This window comes from Psammomys obesus, unplaced genomic scaffold, assembly GCF_907164565.1.
Source record: "Psammomys obesus unplaced genomic scaffold, mPsaObe1.curated_primary_1811, whole genome shotgun sequence".
NCBI classification, from domain to species: domain Eukaryota; kingdom Metazoa; phylum Chordata; class Mammalia; order Rodentia; family Muridae; genus Psammomys; species Psammomys obesus.
In genome coordinates, this window is record NW_026592890.1 from 17,587,007 (window position 1) to 17,607,861 (window position 20,855).

Here is a 20,855-nt window from a genome sequence, read left to right on the forward strand (position 1 = left end):
TTTTACTTTTTCTTTGAGAGAAGTATCAATTTCTGCAAGTGTGTCTTCAGCTCCAGAGATTCTCTCTTCCATCTCTTGTATTCTGTTGGTGATGCTTACTTTTGTGGTTCCTGATCTTTTCTCCAAGTTCTCCAGCTCAAGAGTTTTCTCACTTTGTGTTTTCTTTATTGATTCTAATTCTGTTTTCATGCCTTGCACCATTTCTTTTATGTGTTTGAATTTGGATTCCTGTCTCTCTACGATGGACTCTATTTCTTTGTTCATTTCCTTTTTGTATGCCACTAATTTCTTCTCTACTTGTGCCTCTATTTGTTTGGCTATGTTTGCCTGTGTTTCTTTAAGGGTTTTGTCTATTTCTTCTTTCTTTACCTCCAATTGACTGGCCATCTCTTTGAAAGATTTGTTCATTTCCTCCTTATGAGCCTCAAATAATTGAGCAAGCATGGCTTTAAGGTCATTTTCCTGTGCTTCTGATGAATTGGAATATCCATCGATTTTGGGGTTTGCTGGTGAAGTCATGATGTCCTGATTTATGTTGGAAATGTTCTTTCGCCTACCCCTGGCCATTGGCTTATCTGAGACCTTCCCTGTTTGTTTTTGGATTCAGCCGATCAGACTGGTACTGTCTCTCTCTCGAGTCTGGAGCATTCTTCAGGAAGTTGAGAGAGGTCCCGTGTCCTTAGCGTATGCTGAGGACTAGCTGTACCTGTGGGAGGAAAGTACGCAGGCGCAAACAGAGGCAAATGCAAGCGTGCGTGCGTGTGTGTGTATATGTGTGTGTGTGTGTGTAAGTGGGTGTGGGCGTGTGTCTCGAGGGACAGAGTGATGGCTAATGTTGAACCCTTGAGTGTGTGGGAGGGGCTCTGCAATGTATATGTCGCAGGCGCTAGTGATGATCGCAGCGCAATTTCTGGCATTAACTGCCTTAACTCCTCAATTAGACCCACAGAGCAGGAACTTCAATGTTCCAAGTGCCCCTCTGTTTCCCAAAGTGGGTATATGGGTGGGAGGGGGTTCGATGCCTGGCTTCTGTTTTAGAAGAAGCCAGGATCAGTGGAGCTGCAGATTCTCAAGGGTGCACTCACTTACAGGCAGGACACTTGGCAGAGATCGGCGTATCTGGGCTGTCTGCTCTCTGGTTTGGCCCTGCTTCTTTGATGTGCTCCGCCAGTTCCGTGCTGCTGTCACTGCCAGGTTATGAGGTCTTGCTGCAGCTGGAGATTTCAGGGTGGTCACGTCAGTGGGAATCGGGGTAACCAGCCTTTCTGTTCTCTGGTTTGGCCCTGGTTAGTCTTAAACTGGAGGGCTGATGTGCCCCGCCAGCTCAGTGCTGCTCTGCTGCCAGGTTAGAAAGTCCCGCTGTAACTGGAGACTGGGTTGCTAGTCCAGATGCTTTCTGGGAAGTCCTGGGGTCTCTTTACTGTGCTCTCCAATCTTCGGAGGCCCAGCGCCTGGTGTGTCTAGCTTGTATGGCGTTTCTGTCTGGATTTGGTGAGTATATAGCGTATTCTCTGTCACTGTGGTATTGGGCGGGCCCTACCGTTAGTGATCGCGATCCTGCGGAGCTAGTATGGCGTCTAGCAGACTCGGGCCCTGGTAGGATGGTGCAGCTGCCACTCGTGAATCTGGGGCTCCGAGACACAGTACTGCTGGCCTTTGCCGATAAAGGACTTGGGGCTCAGCCTCAGTGGCTGCAGGCCCCAGGCAGTTAGGTCTGCGCTGAGAAAGGCTAGTCCGCTGTGCCGAGGAGGAGGGAGGTCTGGGGGAGGGGAGTGCCGAGAGATCAAAGGATCGTTTCTCACCTTCCCCAAACAAGTCCCTGGGTGACCTGAGACCAAGGTTTTCACCTCCTGCGATGTTCCCTGTTGTTTAGAAAGTCTCTCCGTTGTTTCCCTGGCTTCAGAAGTTCTTCCACTCATCAACTCAGAACTTTTTCTCTTCCACAGCTTGGAAACTGTGTGTGCTAGTCGCCATCTTGGTATTCCCATTATTTTATTTATAAAGCTTAAAATTTTCACACAACTGCAGTGATTGCTTAGCAGTTAAGAGCACAGGCTACTCTTCCATGGAGCCTATTATTCTCCCAGTGCCCATATGTTGGCCAAGAACTGTTTATAACTCCAATTTCAGGCGGTTGGATTTCCTCTTCTGATATCTGTGGGTTCAGGGCAAGAATGTATGTATACACACATGTATGCAGACAAAACACACTCACACATAAATTAATTAAAAATAATTTTCCTTTGCATTGCTTTGTTTTGTGTGTTTCCCTTTTTGTTTGTCTGTTTTCAGTATTTCTGAGATAGGATTTAGAATTACTGGCTTTCCCTGATTAATCATGCACTGTAAGGATAATACTTAGGAATGTTTTTTATTTTGTTCAAAGAAGTTACCATCTATTTATGCAATTAAAAATTCTATGATAAAAATTATGTGGTGTATTTCTGTCCTCAGTGATCACTGATCCCTTAACCAGTAGTTTCACTTCCTCATCTTTGAGGAAGGGAAGATTATGCCATACATCATTTCTTTCTTCAGTAACTCAGTCTTTTCTATGTGGTCATGCTTGACTATGAAGTTTTCTGTGCTGTATTTTTTGTATCACCATTGTCTCATTATAGACAATCATTTTATGGTATGTACAATTTACTGCCTGACTTCATTTTTTAGTTATGAACGATTCTTTATATGTAGCCCCCGTTTTTCTGGAATGCATGATGATGATCAGCCTGACTTGCCTCTGCCTCCACATCCTGGGATTAAAGGTGTGGATCATTGAGCATGCCTTTATGTTTCACTTCAAGTAATAGAATGTTATCAATGACCAGGACAGTCTAAGGCTTTACTCTAGAATCTTCCTTAGCGTGGTATTCTTCCACTTCATTGTATTCAAAAGTGCTTAAAAGCAATGGATATTTGGCTCCACGAAGAAGTCTCTACTTCTCTTTTTCCTGCCTGGCTCCCCATCTGTCTCTCAAATAGGTTTATCAAGTCTCTGGGATATGGTGCTTCACTGAATTCAACTAACCACAAGAGCAGGAAATTAACCAAAACTTACAATTGGTGGTTTCAATATACCTTCAGGTTTTTATCTAAAATGTTCAGTCCATGTTGCAAATTGATGTGTCTTTTGTCAAGTTCAGTGTACAAATGCCATTGACATTTTACATAAAATATTTGTTTGCTAGATTTGATTTACTTGTTCACAGACTTTACATTGTATTTATAATTTTTACCATGTCACAATTTTGTCTGTTGAATTTTTCTTCAAGACTTCAAATTCTTCTTATTTTAGGAATCTTTAACAACTTCCTATCTTATTAAAAATATATCTTTACAAGGAATTTCATTTTCTCTATATATGTTACCAAGTATAACATTCTAATTATAGTTTCATCTATGCTTCATATAAATTGTATGAAATCAAAGGTCAAGTCAACTGAGTCTTTTAAATTTTTGTTCATTCAAATTGAAATAATTTGTTATTCAGTAAGCTCTCAAAATTGTATTATTTATTCCAGCTTTCTTAATATATAACTGACAAAATTACATACATTTATATAATGTAACATGGTAGATGTATATATATTTATATTAAAAAACACATTAGAAATGATTACCATAATCAAGCGAACTAGCATATACATTTCTTTCTTGGCAAGAACATTTCAGACCTACTTAGAAAAGTTCAAGTATGTTATATAACTAATTGTATTTGCCATGCTGAGTGGCATATTCCAGGAACAGAAAGACAAATGATACAAGATCTCACTTATAAGTGGACTCAAAAGAGTAAGTTTTAAAAAGTAGAAGGTAGAAAAGTGATTGCCAAAGAAGTAGATGTGGAGAAAATGAAAAGTTAGGCAAAGGCTCTCTGTATTATTGATTGTTCTTCCTTTGACTTATTAAACCTTTTTCTTTGTTTTGAAATCACCCCATTGGCATTTAAACATGCTCAAATCTCTTGAATCTTTGATAATCTTACTTAAATCAAACTACTGTTCTTCTACTAGCCTTGATCTTTTCTTCTTCATGATCAGGCTTTTAATTTTTTTTTTTAACCCACTGGTACCAGTATTTTCTTCTCAAATCCTTCCTAATCCTCTTCAAGGTGACTTCTAAGAGCTTCATTGCCCTCAACTAATCAAGAACTACTCTGCTGTCAACTCAAAGGAAGCTATTCAGTGTTTTTAAGTTTCTAGTGAAATCAGCACAGATGTTCACCACCTCATAGAATGTGCTCTTGTCAACCTCTGAAATACTCACATAGTCTTCCTTCACCTTTGTCCATTCTTTATGTTTAATTTTAAAAGCATTTGCCATCTCAGAAGCCACTGAAATTCAAAATCCTACAACTCTTGACTCTTATTTAAAAAAAAAAAATATTTCTCATGTAACTTTGACATGTTTACCAGATATAACTAAAATAACATTTTTGGTTTGAACTCTTGCTCTGAACTTCAGAATAGTATATTCAAATTGACACAACAGATCCTGTGTATGCCAAAAGACATTTCCAACTCACCACTTTTGATTTCTTTGTCCCCAAGTTTAACTGTTTTTAAGTGTGTTTCCCTCTTAGTAAAGGTTGTGTTTAAATCAGAAATCATACTTATAAAGTATCAAGTCCTTCTTTAAGTTTTGCTTATGTGACTGTGTATCTTTGTAGATATCCTCCCATTTTCAACCCATATCCCTGAGCAAAAACCGTTCCGCACAGTCACTGGTGCTATATGACCTTTAATGGTTTTACTGTACTCACCTTCACTAGGAATGATCCATCTTCCACACAGAAGCCCCAAACATAGAATTTCATTTTATTGTACCTCTCCAACCAACTTCTTGCCTATTTTGTCTTTTTACTACTCCTATCATTATCAAAAATGATTATTATATTTCTCTATGTTAAAACTAGTTGTGATATGTGGACTTTGGTCAGTGTCTGGACTTATGTGAAGATTATCAAAGTAAATCAATAAATACATTTGAAAGAAGGATGTCTTGGATCTATGGCAGTTACGACTGCCCTGAGACAAGTTCAACTTCAACACCGAGGAAGGCTCAGTAAAAGATTATTCCAGTAAGGAAAAAGAAATGTCTGTTGAAATACAGATTGACTATATGAAAAGGATGAGTTTTGAGGGGTTAGAAAGTTTATAAGAGCTAATGAAATTTTGGAATAGTAACTGTATGTTCTTAATAATTGCTCTTATTAAAAATAATAGACTTTTTACTAACCTCTTGATAATTTTCAGACTTAAATGAAACCACCAGCTAAAGTAAGAGTCTTTTCACATCACAAAGAATGCCAGAAAGTTTAGAGACACTTTCTTCCTTGATGACTTCTACTTCAGGAAGGTTTCATGCCCAAGCCCTGAAAATAGGCACTTCCTATTTACAAAATGTCCAAGAGCTTTGGATTTGCATTTCAAGGAGATGAAGGGATATTTGTGCACCTTCTACATTTGTATTTGTACATCTTCTAAAATAAAGACTCTGAGAAAAGGAAATGGGAACACTTGTTGAAGGCCCTTTCAATTGTGGCATGGCCGGGAAGAGATGGGATCTGAGGCCTGTAGTGTAAAATAGCTTGTGCAAACAGAGAAAATATGCTTTAAGGCTGTTCTGACCACCCTTTCCATTTTGCCATCATTTTCTAGCACAATGTCTGACTTTTGGTGCTCTTTGGTGACCCAAACATTAATTCATGTCAGTATCATATCTGACTTTTGGTACACATCAGTGATCCCACACTTGCTATTTCACCATTATTTTCTAGCAGCATGTCTGACGTTTGGTGCTCTTTGGTGACCCCACATATCCAGTTCATGCCACGGAAACATCTCTTACCTGCTTAGGTACACTCAGTCTAGAACAATCTTATTCTCATTGCGTATTACTGCTTCATCTCTTAAATATTATTTCATTTATTATCCTTCAGAACAGACTTTTATTATAATAGGTCTTTTATTTTAATTCATTTTGAAGGCAAATTCCTTAAGTCTACCTTCAACATTCCACTTGAGTCTTTAAATTTGGATGCTGAATTTTAAATATTTTTCTCAATGTCTTTTTCAACATATCCTTACTCTTCTTTATATGTTCTCTTCAATATTTTTTTGCAGCACTGAGAAAGTTTATCTCATTTCTCTGAGCTTCATGTTCTATGTATGAGTTTCTCCTCAAATATTTACTCATTCATGATAAATGATATTTAATAGTGTTTGACAGAAATTAATATTGAGAAAGCGTTATTGCCAGTTGTGGCAGCCAGTGTGTTGCTAATGCTACAAGTGCCACTGTGGAGTAGGCCATGGGGATAGCTGTAAAACACAGTGCAAACGTGTCTTTAGGTGGAGCTCGTTTAGTATTATGATTGAGAATTTAAACCTGTACTTAAAACAAGCCCAAGTTTTATTCCTGTTTTTGTAAATAAGCAACCACTTGTGTTCCTGAAAACTATTAAGAGCTCTGTGTTCTGTTTGATTCTATTTTTAAAATAGTGATTGAAATACCTATTTAATTAATTCTTACAAAACTAATTGGTTTAGCATGTGTAAAGAATGAACAGCTAACTATTAAATTATGAACCATCTATTTATTTACTTATAATTATAACCATCAATCTGGAAATCTGAAAAATCACAGAAATTGAAATGATAGCCTTAAATTTTATATGAAAATATAAAAGACCTGGAATATATGAAAAGGTAAAAATACTGCTGGAAGTGTAACTTCAAAGCTCTCAAGTTATGCTGCAGAGCTATAGTAAGAGAACGCCACTTGTACAAATGAAATAGAATCATGAGCTGGGCTTGGAAGTGAGGGGTACTGCAGAGACTGATGAATCAACCAAAGACCATGCATAGAGAAGACATAGAACCCTTGCCCAGATATACCTCATAGACAGCTCAGTCTCCATGTGGGTTCCCTAGTAAGGAGAGAAGAGACAGTCTAAAACATGAACTCAGTTCCTTGTTCCTTGATGACTTCTCCTTGGTGGGGAGACCTAGCCAGCACACGGAGGAAGAGAATCCAAGCAGTCCTGATGGGACCTGATAAGATAGGGTCTGACAATAGGGGTGGGGGACTTCTCCTATCAGTGGACTAGGGAAGAGGGATAGGGGAGGGAAAGAGAGGAAGAGTAGACCTGGGAGGAGACACGGGAGGGGGCTACAACTGGGATAAAAAAAATGAAAAAATAAAATAATAATAAAATATAAAAATAAAAATACCAGCACTTCATAGGTGCATACTCATAAAAATAAAGAGTTTAGGTATAGCAAATGATTCTATTACTTGAATGAAAGGATGCTTGGCAGAATGGGTGGGGCAGAGAACATTACCAGTTATACATTTGACAGAGGGTTAATATCTACTATACAAAGCACTTAAAAATTTAACATCAATAAAACAAATATGGAGGCTCTACTAAACAGAAATGTATCAAAAGAATAAATACAAACAGCTAAGAAACATTTCTCATTGTTCAAGATCCTTATCTCTCAGTGGACAACTACATTAGGCTCCTATCTGCAAGAATGGCAGAGTGACTCTAACAGTGTCAGGAGTTGGCTTTCTCTAATGATGTGGCCCAGGATTGGTTGGACATTTCCTCAGTCTCTGCTCTATTTTAATCCCTGTACATCTTGTAGGCAAGGTAAATTTTGTGTTAAAGTATTTATAGTTAGGTTGATGTTCCCTGCCTCCACTAGGAGTCCTGTCATGTTGGAAGGGGCCTCTTCAGAATCCCTATCCTCTACTACAAAATATTCTCTCAAGAGCAGCCCTGTCTTAGGTCTCCAGAGATGGTCCTGCCCATAGTTTTGGTTTCTCTTCTCTCTGCAAGCTCTCTGTCCTGTTCCCCAGGGTCCAACATCCCATCCCACCCTCATTTCCCTCAGCACTCCTTCTCCCATCCTGTTTTCTCTCTTCAAGCATGAGCTCTATCTATTCTATTTCCCCTTTTCAGTTTGTTTTTAAAGAGATTACTTTAAGTAATCTTAAAGTATTTTTAGAGTAAATCTTAGAGTAAGTTTTCAAACACTAAATCTACACTTATAAACTCAATACAATATGATTATTGGATTTTGTTTCCGTGTTTTCAATCAGATTCACTAAATGAAATGTAATGCCAATTTTATTTCTTTCTATCATCTTCCTTTCTTTTATTTTTTATGTTATTTTACTTTATTTAGGTTTTTATTTTATTTAGACTTTTATTTTATTTAGGTTTAGGTAGAAAATGAAAACATTAGAAACAAAATCTTGAAGCTGGAAAGAAAACAACTGTGCTCTTGCTATGTTCTCATCATGACAGTTATTTGGCATCAAATGATTGTGGTCTCACCATTGGTTTCATGAGTTCATAAAAATTTCAGCATAATCTTTTTTTAATTTTTTTTAAAATTTCATTGTTTTTGAAGATCATTTGAACACTTTGTATTCATTGTGAGTGAGTGCCTTCATAATTCCCCAGGCAAGGCGCCAGACATAAAACAATTTGCATAATCTTAAATACTCTTTTTATTTTTTACCTTTAATCCTACAAATATATTTTTCTGCTTGGAAATAAAAATGTAACATTTCAACTTCTTATATAAATGATTTAGAGAGTGGGGGAGAGCAATAAGGATTAAAATAAACAGCTGGTAGAATCATGCAGATTGTTTTGACTTCTTGGACGTCTATTGTGCTAATATATGTCACTTAAGAGGTTAATATTAATGAAATGACATAAAGTTCTAGGGATCTAATAAAATAATAATTAATGTATGGCCATGGAAGTTTATTACTTCTATGATAGGGCATGTAGCATCTTGTAAGCCTAGTTGAAAAAGATAAGCCATTTAAGATATATAGATTTTCAAAGAGTTGGCCACTGAGTCCATGTCAGAGACAGGACTTTCTCTCCTTGCTAAGGAAGCCTCTTGGAGACTGAGAAGCTACAGAAAAAGAGGATTAAGATAGTCCTGATAAGACCTGACAGGCTAGGGTCGGATAGTAGGGGAGGAGGACCTTCCATATCAGTGGACTAGGGGAGGGACAAAGTGAGGGGTGAAAGGAGGGAGGGTGGGACCAGGAGGAACTGAGGGAAGGGGCTACAGCCAGGATATAAAGAGAATAATTGTAAATAATAATAATAATAATGATGATAATAATAATATAAGTAATAATAATGAAAAAATAAAATAATAAAAAGTAGTGTTTGTTATTCCATTTTAAAAAAGATATATAGATTATAATCTATAATTTAACTTTGACAAAGTTATATAATGAATTTCCCAGCGTCTCATTGAGAAAGACAGAGGTTATAAGGCCGGCTTGAAACCAGTTTGAGGGGTTTGAGTCTTTCCTTTCTTAAATTTTTTTTAATGTAAGTAGGCCCTTCAAATGTGTGATAGGGTAGTGGACAACTGTGACATCATTCTAGGTTTGTTGAAGAAGATGAGATGGAAAGAACTCATTTGGAATAGAAGGCTTCTCAGGTCATGAAAATTATAACGAGGACAGCTGTGAGGGAGATAAATGATCCTATAGAGGAGACTATGTTTCATTGCCAGTATTTTCTTCTCACTCCTAAGCAGAAAGGGGTTAGTTACATAAAGTGAGTTTTGAAGGTGTGTTGAACAAGCAGGTAAGAAACTTTTATGCTCTTCCAGAATCTCTAAACAAAACTCATTTCTTAATTTTAAAATGAAATTGTAGTAAGCCTCTATTGAGAATTTGCTATTGCTCATGAACCTATTCAGTTTGATTATTCAAGGGTTTCTAGCTAGTCAAAAATTGGGAATGGCAATTTTTACTAGTTTCTGTGTATACTCAAGGTGGTGACTATATCTTATCTCAGTGGAAATACTGCTATATTTATTTATTTATTTATCTATCTATTTATTTATTTATTTATTCTCTTATCTTCAACTATAGACTTATATATTTGGGAGTTTATTTAATGTCTGTGATTATGTCATCAAACTGGTGAATTACAACAAGAAAAATAATGTTGTTACCTGACGGTGACAATCTGTGTCCAATATCTGTCATTTCTAAATTTGATGTTAAGTAATGTCAAAAGAAAATAATGCCTACAGGAAACTTATGTAAAATTCAATCAGAAGATTTTTTATTAAACTCATTTGCTTTTCTAATATTTATTATTTTATACAATTCATTAGTGTGAATTTTTAAAGTGTAAGACACTTTGAATGTATTTGTTAAATTGTACTATATCCAGAAATAACTACTTACTAAATATATTTTGTATAAATCTTGATTTTGTTATAGATGTGACAATTTTAGAGTGGCATTAGAAAACTGAGTGCATGGTCCTTGGTCCTTGGTTGAATTCAGTTTTTTAATGCCATTCTAAAATTGTCACATCTATAACAAAATCAAGATTTATATAAAATATATTTAGTAAGTAATTATAGAACCCCTGCTCAGATGTAGCCCATGGTAGCTCAGTATCCAACTGGGTTCCCTAGTAAGGGGAACAGAGATTATTTCTGACATGAACTCAATGGCTGGCTCTTTGACCTACCCCCAACCCTTCTGGGGAGGAGCAGCCTTGCTAGGCCAGAGAGGAGGACATTGTAGCCAGTCCTGAAGAGACCTAATAAGCTAGGGTCAGATAGAAAGGGAGGAGGACCTCCCCTATCAGTGGACTTGGAAAGGGGCAGGGAGGAGGTGAGGGAAGGAGAGTGGGATTAGGAGGGAATGAAGGAGGAGGTTACAGCTGGGATGCAAAGTAAATAACCTGTGATTAATATAAAAAATTAAAATTATTAAAAACAAACAAACAAACTGAGTGCAATCCATTATGTCTAAATGTCATTGGAATTGTAGAACCTATGATATTATTTTATTATCTTTTAAACTTATCTTACTTTCCTCCAGAAATCCAAAATCTCAACATATGATAAAATGTGGGCATTTATGAGCAGCAGGAGACAGTCTGTGCTTGTCAAAAGCAATGAGGAAGGGATCCAACGAGTCCTCACCTCGGATTATGCTTTCTTAATGGAGTCAACAACCATCGAGTTCGTTACCCAGCGGAACTGTAACCTCACACAGATTGGCGGCCTTATAGACTCTAAAGGCTATGGCGTTGGCACTCCCATGGGTAGGTCACCTGGAGCTATTCTAAAGTTACTTGTTAATGTTAGTTGCTGTTGTAAGAGGGAAAATGAGGGACAAGACATGGTTCACAGGAAATTTTTTACCTATTGCATTTTAGTAACAATTATTTATTTGTTTGTTTGTTTTTGGTTGGTTGGTTGGTTGGTTTTTCAAGACAGGGTTTCTCTGAGTAGGCTTGGCTGTCCTGGACACATTTTGTAGACCAGGCTGAGCTCTATCTCACAGTGATCCACCTGCCTCTGCCTCCTTGAGTACTGGGATTACAGGAATGTACCACTGTGCCCAATAACAATTTTTAATCTATAAGAGTAGGAAAAAGTTTGGAAAAAAAAAAGAGGGAAAAGAATATTATCAAAATACATTGTATGAAAATTTTAACAAATTGGATATATGCTTCTAAATGAACAAATCAAGAGAAAAAAATATTTTATACCAGAAATCTAAAAGACGTTTTTACTGTATATAGTACAGCACATTAACATTATAAAGACACAGTTCTCAAGCCTGGCATTGTAGGATTACAGATGGTGACTAGCCTGTTCTACAAAAGTGAGCCCAGGACAGCCAAGGCTACACAGAGAAACTCTGTATCACAAAAACAAAACAAAACAAAAAAAGTTTTCTTGAGACATGATCTCAGTCTGCAACCCAAACTTTCCTGAAACTCAATATGTAGGACATGTTGATTTCAAACTTACAGTCCATCCTCTTGCCCCAATCTCCCAAACGAAAAAGAAAAAAAAGTAGGGAGTGTTGCCAATAGAGACGTGATTCAAAATTCACCACGACTAGCTTTCAAATGTTTTTCTTTTTTAGTTTTATGAATGAATTAAATATAGCAAGTTTGGTTTTATTTTCCTCAAGTTTGAAACTTAAGAATATTACTAACCATTATCTAAAAATGAAATCCACAATTTGTTCCTACAAATATTGTTTCACTCAAAAGTAGAATAATAATAACAGAATAATGAACAGTGACATAGCTAAAATATTGACACCAGCTTTGACTGTCTTTAACATTCGTCTTCTTCTATGTGTTAAAATTGTTTTTACTCATAATAAAAAAGTAAAATAATATTAATTCAAAATGACATGATGTTGCACACTTGCAGTTCTGACCATTCCTGGGGCCGAAGGGAGGATTTTTTTGAGTCAAGCCTGGAAAAGTCTGCAATATAATACCTCAAAATAAGGATGATAGTGATAAGTAAGCTATAAATAATTATTTCCAAGAAAAATCAGTGAGAACTTTATTATGCATGTATACAAACTTACTATAGTATAAATAAATACTTGTATTGAACAATATATCATAGCCTAGGTGTACATGTAGTGGAGAAAATAATGGTTTCTGAAAGATTCTTGTGTCAAGCCTATGAGTATCTTAAATATACAAAACTAGTCTGAAAATGTAACTAAATTCAAGTTATTAATATGTAAAAATTAGCCTAGTTTTTCACATAGGTCTAAACATAATCACATTGCTACTAGAAAGGGGGACAGTGGCTGGAACCATATTTAGAATATAAAATAGAGGACAGGAATAGGGGTGCAGAAAAGGGCAGTGGGAACAGACAGGAGAGACAGACAAAGTATGCCAAGCTGGTGTTAAAAATGATCAAAAAGGTCTCAGGTTCCACACTGACAATGACTTTTAGAAGTTCTGAAAGATGAGGAAACAAATTTCTATAGAACACATAGGTTTCTGGACATCATCTTTTATAGCACTCTCATCTCAAGAACTGTGAGGTAATGAATTGGGTGTGTGGTCAACCCACTGGTTTTATGATACTTAGTCATAGCTGGTATAAGAATCACATTATAAGAAGAAAGATAAGCAGCATATATTAAGTAAATTATTACTTTTTAGAAACAAAGTAGAGAATACATATTCATTGACTTATCGTACTAAGAAATAATAATACATAATTAAAAACAGGGATTATAGGAGAGTCATTTCTGAGGAAGGTCTGTAGAGATTTTGTAATACAATGAACAACTTATTATCTCTTTGTAGTTACACAGTAAATAAAACCTAAAGCAATATAAAACTTGATGAACAAATAGAACTATTTATTGTCTCATGTCAAGTTAGTACAAATACTGTCTACATTGAATGGTCCTTCGATTTCTTCAGCTTTGTGCTGATCTTCTATCTTAGTTACTCTACTATTGCTGTGATAAAAGACCATGATCAAGTAATCCACTTAAAAAATGGGGAACAGAGCTAAAGAGAGAATTCTCTGTAGAGGAATATCGAATGGCAGAGAAGCACTTAAAGAAATGCTCAACCTCATTAGCCATTAGGGAAATGCAAATCAAAACAACCCTGAGATTTCACCTTACACCCATCAGAATGGCCAAGATGAAAAACTCAAGGGACAACACATGCTGGAGAGGTTGTGGAGAAAAGGGAACCCTTCTCCACTGCTGGTGGGAATGTAAACTGGTACAACCACTCTGGAAATCAATCTGGCGCTTTCTCAGACAACTAGGAATTGTTCCTTGCTTCCTCAAGATCCAGCCATACCACTCCTAGGCATATACCCAAAAGAGGCGCAAGTACACAAAAAGGACATTTGCTCAACCATGTTTGTAGCAGCTTTATTAGTAATAGCCAGAAGCTGGAAACAACCCAGATGCCCCTCAACTGAAGAATGGATGCAGAAACTGTGGTACATCTATACAATGGAGTATTACCCAGCAGTGAAAAATAAGGAAATCATGAAATTTGCAGGTAAATGGTGGGACCTGGAAAGGATCATCCTGAGTGAGTTGTCCCAGGAGCAAAAAGACACGCATGGTATATACTCACTCATATAAACATACAACATAGAATAAACCCACTAAAATCTGTACATCTAAACAAAGTAAGCAAAAGAGAGGACCCTAACTAAAATGTTCAATCCCCATCCTGAAAGGCAAAGAGAATGGACATCAGAAGAAAAAGAAAATAGGAAACAACCTCGGAACCTGCTACAGAGGGCCTCTGAAAGCCAGAAGAAAACAGGAAACAACCTTGAAACCTGCCACAGAGGGCCTCTGAAAGCCTCTGCAGTATAGACTGTCAAAGCAGATGCTGAGCCTGACGGCCAACCGATGGGCAGAGTGGATGGAATTCTATGTAAGAAGTGGGAAATAGTAAGAGCTGGAGGGGACGGGAACTCCACAAGGAGAGCAACAGAACAAGATAATTTGAACACAGGGAACTTCCCAGAGACTCATACTCCAACCAAGGACTATTCGTGGAGATAACCTAGAACCCCTGCACAGATGTAGCCCATGGCAGTTCAGTGTCCAAGTGGGTTACCTAGTAATGGGAAGAGGGACTGCCTCTGACATAATCTGATTGGCCTGCTCTTTGATCACCTCCCCCTGAGGGGGGAGCAGCCTTATCAGGCCACAGTAGAGGACAATGCAGCCACTTTTGATGAGAACTGATAGACTAAGATCAGAAAGGAGAGGAGAACCTCCCCTATCAGTGGACTTGGGGAGTGGCATGCATGCAGAAAGAGGAGGGAGGGTGGGATCGGGAGGGGAGGAGGGTGGGGCTTATGGGGGGATACAAAATGAATAAATAAAAAAAAAAAGTTCACCGAGAAAACTCAATTAAAAAAAAAAAAAAAAGACCATGACCAAAAGTAAGTTGTGGAGGAAATGGCCTGTTTCCACTTACATCTCCACAACCCAGTCTGTCTCTGAGGCAAATCAGGGAAGGAACATGGAGGAAGAGGATGATGCAGAAGCCACTGGGAAGTGTTGGGGCACAGCTTTCGAAATCCCTCCCCATGGCTTACAGAGCCTGCATTCTTAGAGCACCCACAGCTGAGCTTGAGCAGGGCCTCCCTATATCAGTCATTCATCAATATGATGAGGTTTTTTTTTTTTTTGAGGTTCTCACTTCCAAATGAATGATTGCATCAAGTTGACATTAAAATAGATGCTATAAACAAGTAAGAAAACCAAAGATTTTGACTACAAACTTGAAAGTGTAATCTTTCCCTTTCTAACCTGTTAAACTCTTGGTTGATCGCATCAACTCCTACCATTCTGAAAAAAGATTAGTTATAATAAAATATCTTCATTAATACAAGCAAGGTTGTGTACTTGAGAAATTTATGGAAGTTAACTTTGATTATATGTCTCACAAAAAATATTTTGGTTATGTATAGAATTGTAGAGTTTCTTTGTTTTACTACATTAAATATTAGACAATAATTTACAAAATCCTTTCATATATTCTTTGGGAAATTTAGTGCAAATAAAAAAGGAACATAAAATAAAAAAAATATTAGAAAGATACCTAGACATCACAAATACTACAAATATCTTATTATTGTACATTTTTATTGTCAAATAATGATATCTTTATTGAAATAACTTATTTCTGAATTATATTAAATTGACTTAATACACATTTGTCTCATTCTGAATGAAACACGTTTAAATTTTGTTTCAAGAGCATATGAACTTTGCATTGAAGTATAATTTTTATTTTATCAGAGACTGTATTTGCATCTCTTTAATTTGATACAACCAAGTTCTTAACTTTAGTAAGTTCTATCTTATCCAAAACCAATAACAATATCAAAATGTTCTTGAAACTCAGCACATTAGGTCTGAATTTAGATTCTCTCACAAACTCCATCAGAGAAATTTGATGTGTGAATAGACAAATCACTCTTGCCTCTTAAATACATTGCAGAAAAATATTCAGGGCAGAAATTTGTGAGTTCCTATTTCACACCTCAGCTAGAAGTATGGTTTCATGAACTATACTTGTTCAATTATTAATAATCACAATGACACAATCATACTTGAATGAAATAGACATTAGGTAGAACCACATCCATTGTTCTCAAATATTTATGATTTGGTTTCTTATCATGATCAGTCACATTGAACAGCATAATTATATTTACTTAGTTTAAAATATTATTTATCCATAAGATCACAGAACAAAAAATTTAAAGGGATATATTTAGGCATGAAAAAAAAATATATTTTTCCCAGAGAGTTAGAGATAAATCCACAAAAGGAAGTGCAATACAGGCTTATGTTTTGGAAAATTTAGAGCACCTCTGGGAATTCCCTAGGAGTCTGACTTTATATCTTTAGCAGCTATAATCTTCAATGACAGCATTGTATTCTCATGTGACCAGAGACATGAGCTTTCATTTTTACTTTTATTCAGTTATTATTATTATTATGTATTGTTATCATTATTTGCTTTGTTTTCCATTACTTAGGTTTTTAGACATGGTCATAGAGTCATATGTGTTTGGGGAAGTAAATTAACAAATGAAATAGAATATCTTTTTGAAATGAGAAATCAGAAACAGGTCTGAGAAATTAGACTTTGCCTGCCCTGAATTCCCTCTGTGTTTTACAAAGATACTAGCTTTCCAGGCCCCTCCTTTGGGCTTCATCTGGGGCCTCCTGCTCCATTCATCACACTTAGTATGATGATTACTGGCCAAAATGTGCAGTGAATGTGCGGAGTGGCTTGGAGAGAAGCTATTTAATTAGGGCAGCTCTGTTTACACAAATACCTTAGTTGAGACATGAAGGCAAAGCTAAATAAGCACAAGCTGCTTTAATTAAGTGTGTGGTGGTGTTAAATCCCTTTCACGGTTTCCCTGACACCAGCAATATTATTTTAATGTGACATTTACTGTGTGGTAGGTGTTGGGAGTTGTAGATATTTTTACTCATAATAAGTTGACTGAATTTCCTAGCTCATTCAACATAATATTATAGAAAAGCTCTGGGAGAGGTAAAAATCAAAAGGCAAATCATAGCCGTTCCTTACAGAATATTTAGGACATGTGAGCAGCTATAATATTGGCTCTTAATATACCATAGGTGATAATGTGCTTAAAAAAACAGGGAACATTTTTCTTTACTGGAACTTTTTTTTCTGCTCTGTACTGGAACCTTTTCAGTTTGTCTTTTTGGAAGATTAAGTGCATATTACACTTTGAGAACCAGGCTTGTGAGGTGGTAAAAATGCAGTAGTTAAAAACAAAAATCTACTAGGGTCAGTAAGAATTATTATGCTTTACTTTGTTCAGTTTGGTTTGGTAGAAATATTGTAAATGAACTGGAGGGTCTCATTACTATTACTTTTTATAGCAATGAGTTAGTGGCATGTTCCTCCCATTTGCCACATTTCTCACAAATTACATTGTATGTGCAATGTGAGGCCCTGAAAGAGCATGTGGAGAACTGTGCTTGTGGCTCTGCATGTTGTCCGTGATGTCAGGAGACAGCAAGTGAAACATAGGAGGTGCAACTCCACTCTTACCTGAAGCCGTCAAGGACTTCCCCTCATTTTCTTTGACCTAGAACATCCCAAAGTTTGTAACTCCACCCTGCAACTTCATGTTCCCTTTCTTGTTTAAAACAAACAAAGAAAAGAACACACAGCAAGCAAAAGAAAATCAGAGTCCATTTTGTGTTGGTCACCTATTTTTGAGCAAGTGTGACCTGTTTTGCTATTGAAGAAAACTGATTTTCCTTCTCCCAAGAGCTATCATTTGCAAACAGCCAATTGCTGAGTGGTGTCGGGAAGGATTGATAGCCACTGCCCTTTCTGCCCTTTCTCTGTGCTGGGATTTTCTCTGGTTTTAACTTGTTCACGTTGTGTGCATACTCTACTTATAGAACTCAGTATGAGGATTAAGAGAAGGAAAGAGGCACGTGGGAGAAAATAAGACGTTCCAGAGTTCAGGGTGTGAACTTCTCTGAGAGTGGCATTTCATTACTTATGAGTCATTTACAGCTGGGTGTTGTCCACGCCTTGAATCTCAGCACTTGGGAGGCAGAGGCAGAAAAATCTTTAGGATTTCCAGATTACATAGGTAGTTTTGTATGGCAGAGCCACACAGTGAGATTCTGTCTCAAAAACAAACAAACAAACAAACAAACAAGCCAAAGGATTATGCAGCTAGTCCCGATGAGAACTAATAGGCTAAGGTCGAATGGAAGGGGAGGACGACCTCCCATATCAGTGGACTGGAGGAGGGGCATGGCAGGAAAAGAGGGAGGGAGGGCAGAATTGGCTGGGGACAAGGGAGGGGGTTATAGCTGGGATACAAAGTGAATAAATTGTAATAAATAAAAAAAATTAAAAATAACAACAACAACAACAGCAAAAACAAATCAGAAACAAAAAGTGTCACATATAGGCTTTTTGGTAGATTTTCAATCTATTACTTTTGAAGAGTTTTTTGAAGACTCTAAATGACAGAGGGTGGATACTGAGTGTTTCCTGACAAGATAACAACACAAGGATATGCAGGATAGTAAAAGAAAGTATCAGTGAATGGGAATAACACCCTTCCTGTTTTTGTTAGGTTGCTGTGTGGCTGGGATGAAACACTAAGAACAAAAGCAGTTGGGGGGGAAAGGTTATTTTGGCTTACAATTCCACATCATGAAGGAAGTCAGGGCTGGAACTCAACAAGAGTATGTCCCTGGTGCAGAGGATACAGTGCTACTTACTGGCAGTTTCTCATGTCTTGACCATCCTTCTTTTTTATAGCACACCAGGCCACTAGCCCCAGAGATGCCCCCACCCACAATGGCCCCAGACTCCCCACATCAATCACTAAACAAGCAAATGTCCTGCAGCTTCATTTTATGGAGGTATTTTCTTAATTGAGGCTACCTCCTTTCTGATGAGTCTAAACTTTTCTTTAAACCAGCCAGCACACTTCCCGAGGTCATATTTACGTAGGCTGGTTCATTGCCACTTTAACATATCTACCCGTGGAAAGAATATTGTCTCCACATTGGCAAGTTTCACAGTAAAATTCAGTGACTTGGAGTTCTTGCTTCTCAGCTGACATAGCCCAAATTCCAGGATAGGAGCTGATCCAGCCCCTTTCCAAAGACTTGTAGTTATTGCTGTCTGTATATTCTGCCTTAAAGCCACAGCGGAGGATGTGGAATTGTAATATGTTTCATCACTATCATATTTAATAATTTAACTATAAGGTATTACTCTTGTAAAATAATTTGCATTATGAATGTAAAGTAGTTCTTGAACAAGATCTGTACCTATCTCATGCAACTGTGGACTATGTTGTTATGTTTTATGACATTGTTACTCTACTCTGACATATGGAAGATATGGATCTCCTTGTTTTATTTCGATTTTTAACGTTAAGTAAGATTTACTACTCCTTTATTTCTTATTATTTAATAAGTAGGAGATGTATAATTGGTACCAAAGGAGGCACATTGTTTGTTTGAGGCAGATGCCAATGTTTATAAAATGAGAAATCAGGATGAAACGCATGTTTTATCCCAGTTCTACTCATCATCCATTTCTAGAATTCTCAATGCATCATATAATAAGTACTGTAATATTCATCATTACAGATGCATGAAATTGCCGGCCTTCAGTTTTTCAGCTTTACTAAAATGAATGAATACATTTGTCTTCATTAGTTTAACATAATGCACAAAAATTGATGCAAATTATTCATTTTTCTGCAGGTCAACTCTTCCATTAAAATGCATTCTATTTTTCTTTGCATAAAGCAGCATAATTTTAATATTAGTAAAGTGATTGTGCAAGAGTAAATTGGAATCTAATAATTTTTAGAAACTGAACTATGCAAAAAAGAAGTCAAATTACATCTGTAGATGCTGTGCACTCCTGGCATATTTTTTATGTCTAGATTACATGTCACTGAAGACAAATGAGAACTCAGTAAGCTTTGCCTGCTCCACAGAAAATGATAGTCTCTGAGTGCTGGAACCTAGGAAGCCTCCTGAGCAGATTTGATGAATTGGGAGTAACAGTGTGTGCAGCCTTTATTAATATTGCAAATGATGACCAATTGTGCCCAAACTCTGTAAAAATGGGTAATTCTCACAAAAACATAGTATTTGTATATACAAATACTATATCATTTAATTCATTTAGAGTTATGTGTAGACCAGTCCAAGAAACATGAATCCAGATTCTATTTTAGATCATTTAGACATAGTGAATATTCCAAGCAATCCTTCTAGAGGGCTGACTACGTTAGGGCGCATACTACCCTAATGTGATAGATGCAGACTCAGCATGCTACATGGTACAGAAGGCTTTCATAGTCAAACTCATTCATACTCTAGTCCCACCTACAGGTCCCAGGTTCACTAGGAAGTTACTGTCTTTTCAGATACATATTATTTAGCGTCTATAAACAGCCTTTGTAATGTTAGATAACTGAATATCTACATTATAATTGAATATCTACATTATTAATCAAATGTTTACTCAAATATACTGCATTACGTTATTTTATGCAGAGGTCACGTAGACATTGTTTTAGAGCTACAGATAAGTTAAATACAATTTTTATCCAAAACATTTTACTCATTAATATGGACTATAGGAATTTAACTATGAAATTCATTATATTAAAGCAGCCTTTAGGTATACATCCATGTTGATTGGAAGATAAGGAATTTCTGTTTGCCCTCTACCTCCAAATATTCATGGCTTCATTTATAATCATACACTTCACTTTGTTGATATTTAATTGTGGTTAGAAATGAGCTCATGCAATGTATCTGCCTATATATAAACATATATATATGTTTATATTGTTTCAGAAGTAATACTAGCAAAACAGATAAGTATCATTACATAATTTGTAATCCATTGAAGTAGATAAGTATCAATCTAATATTCACAGAAATAACTTTAAAAAATA

The 20,855-nt window shown here is 36.6% G+C and overlaps 1 protein-coding gene across 1 annotated transcript in view; it reads left to right on the top strand.

The window, feature by feature from the left end:
- The window catches only part of LOC129683254 (glutamate receptor ionotropic, kainate 2-like), a 114,094-nt gene that overhangs the window by 80,210 nt on the left and 13,029 nt on the right, over positions 1-20,855 (top strand). Inside the window, exon 2 of the mRNA XM_055615874.1 lies at positions 10,897-11,122. Coding sequence (XP_055471849.1) covers positions 10,897-11,122 — 226 coding nt within the window. The remainder of the gene's footprint in view (positions 1-10,896; positions 11,123-20,855) is intronic.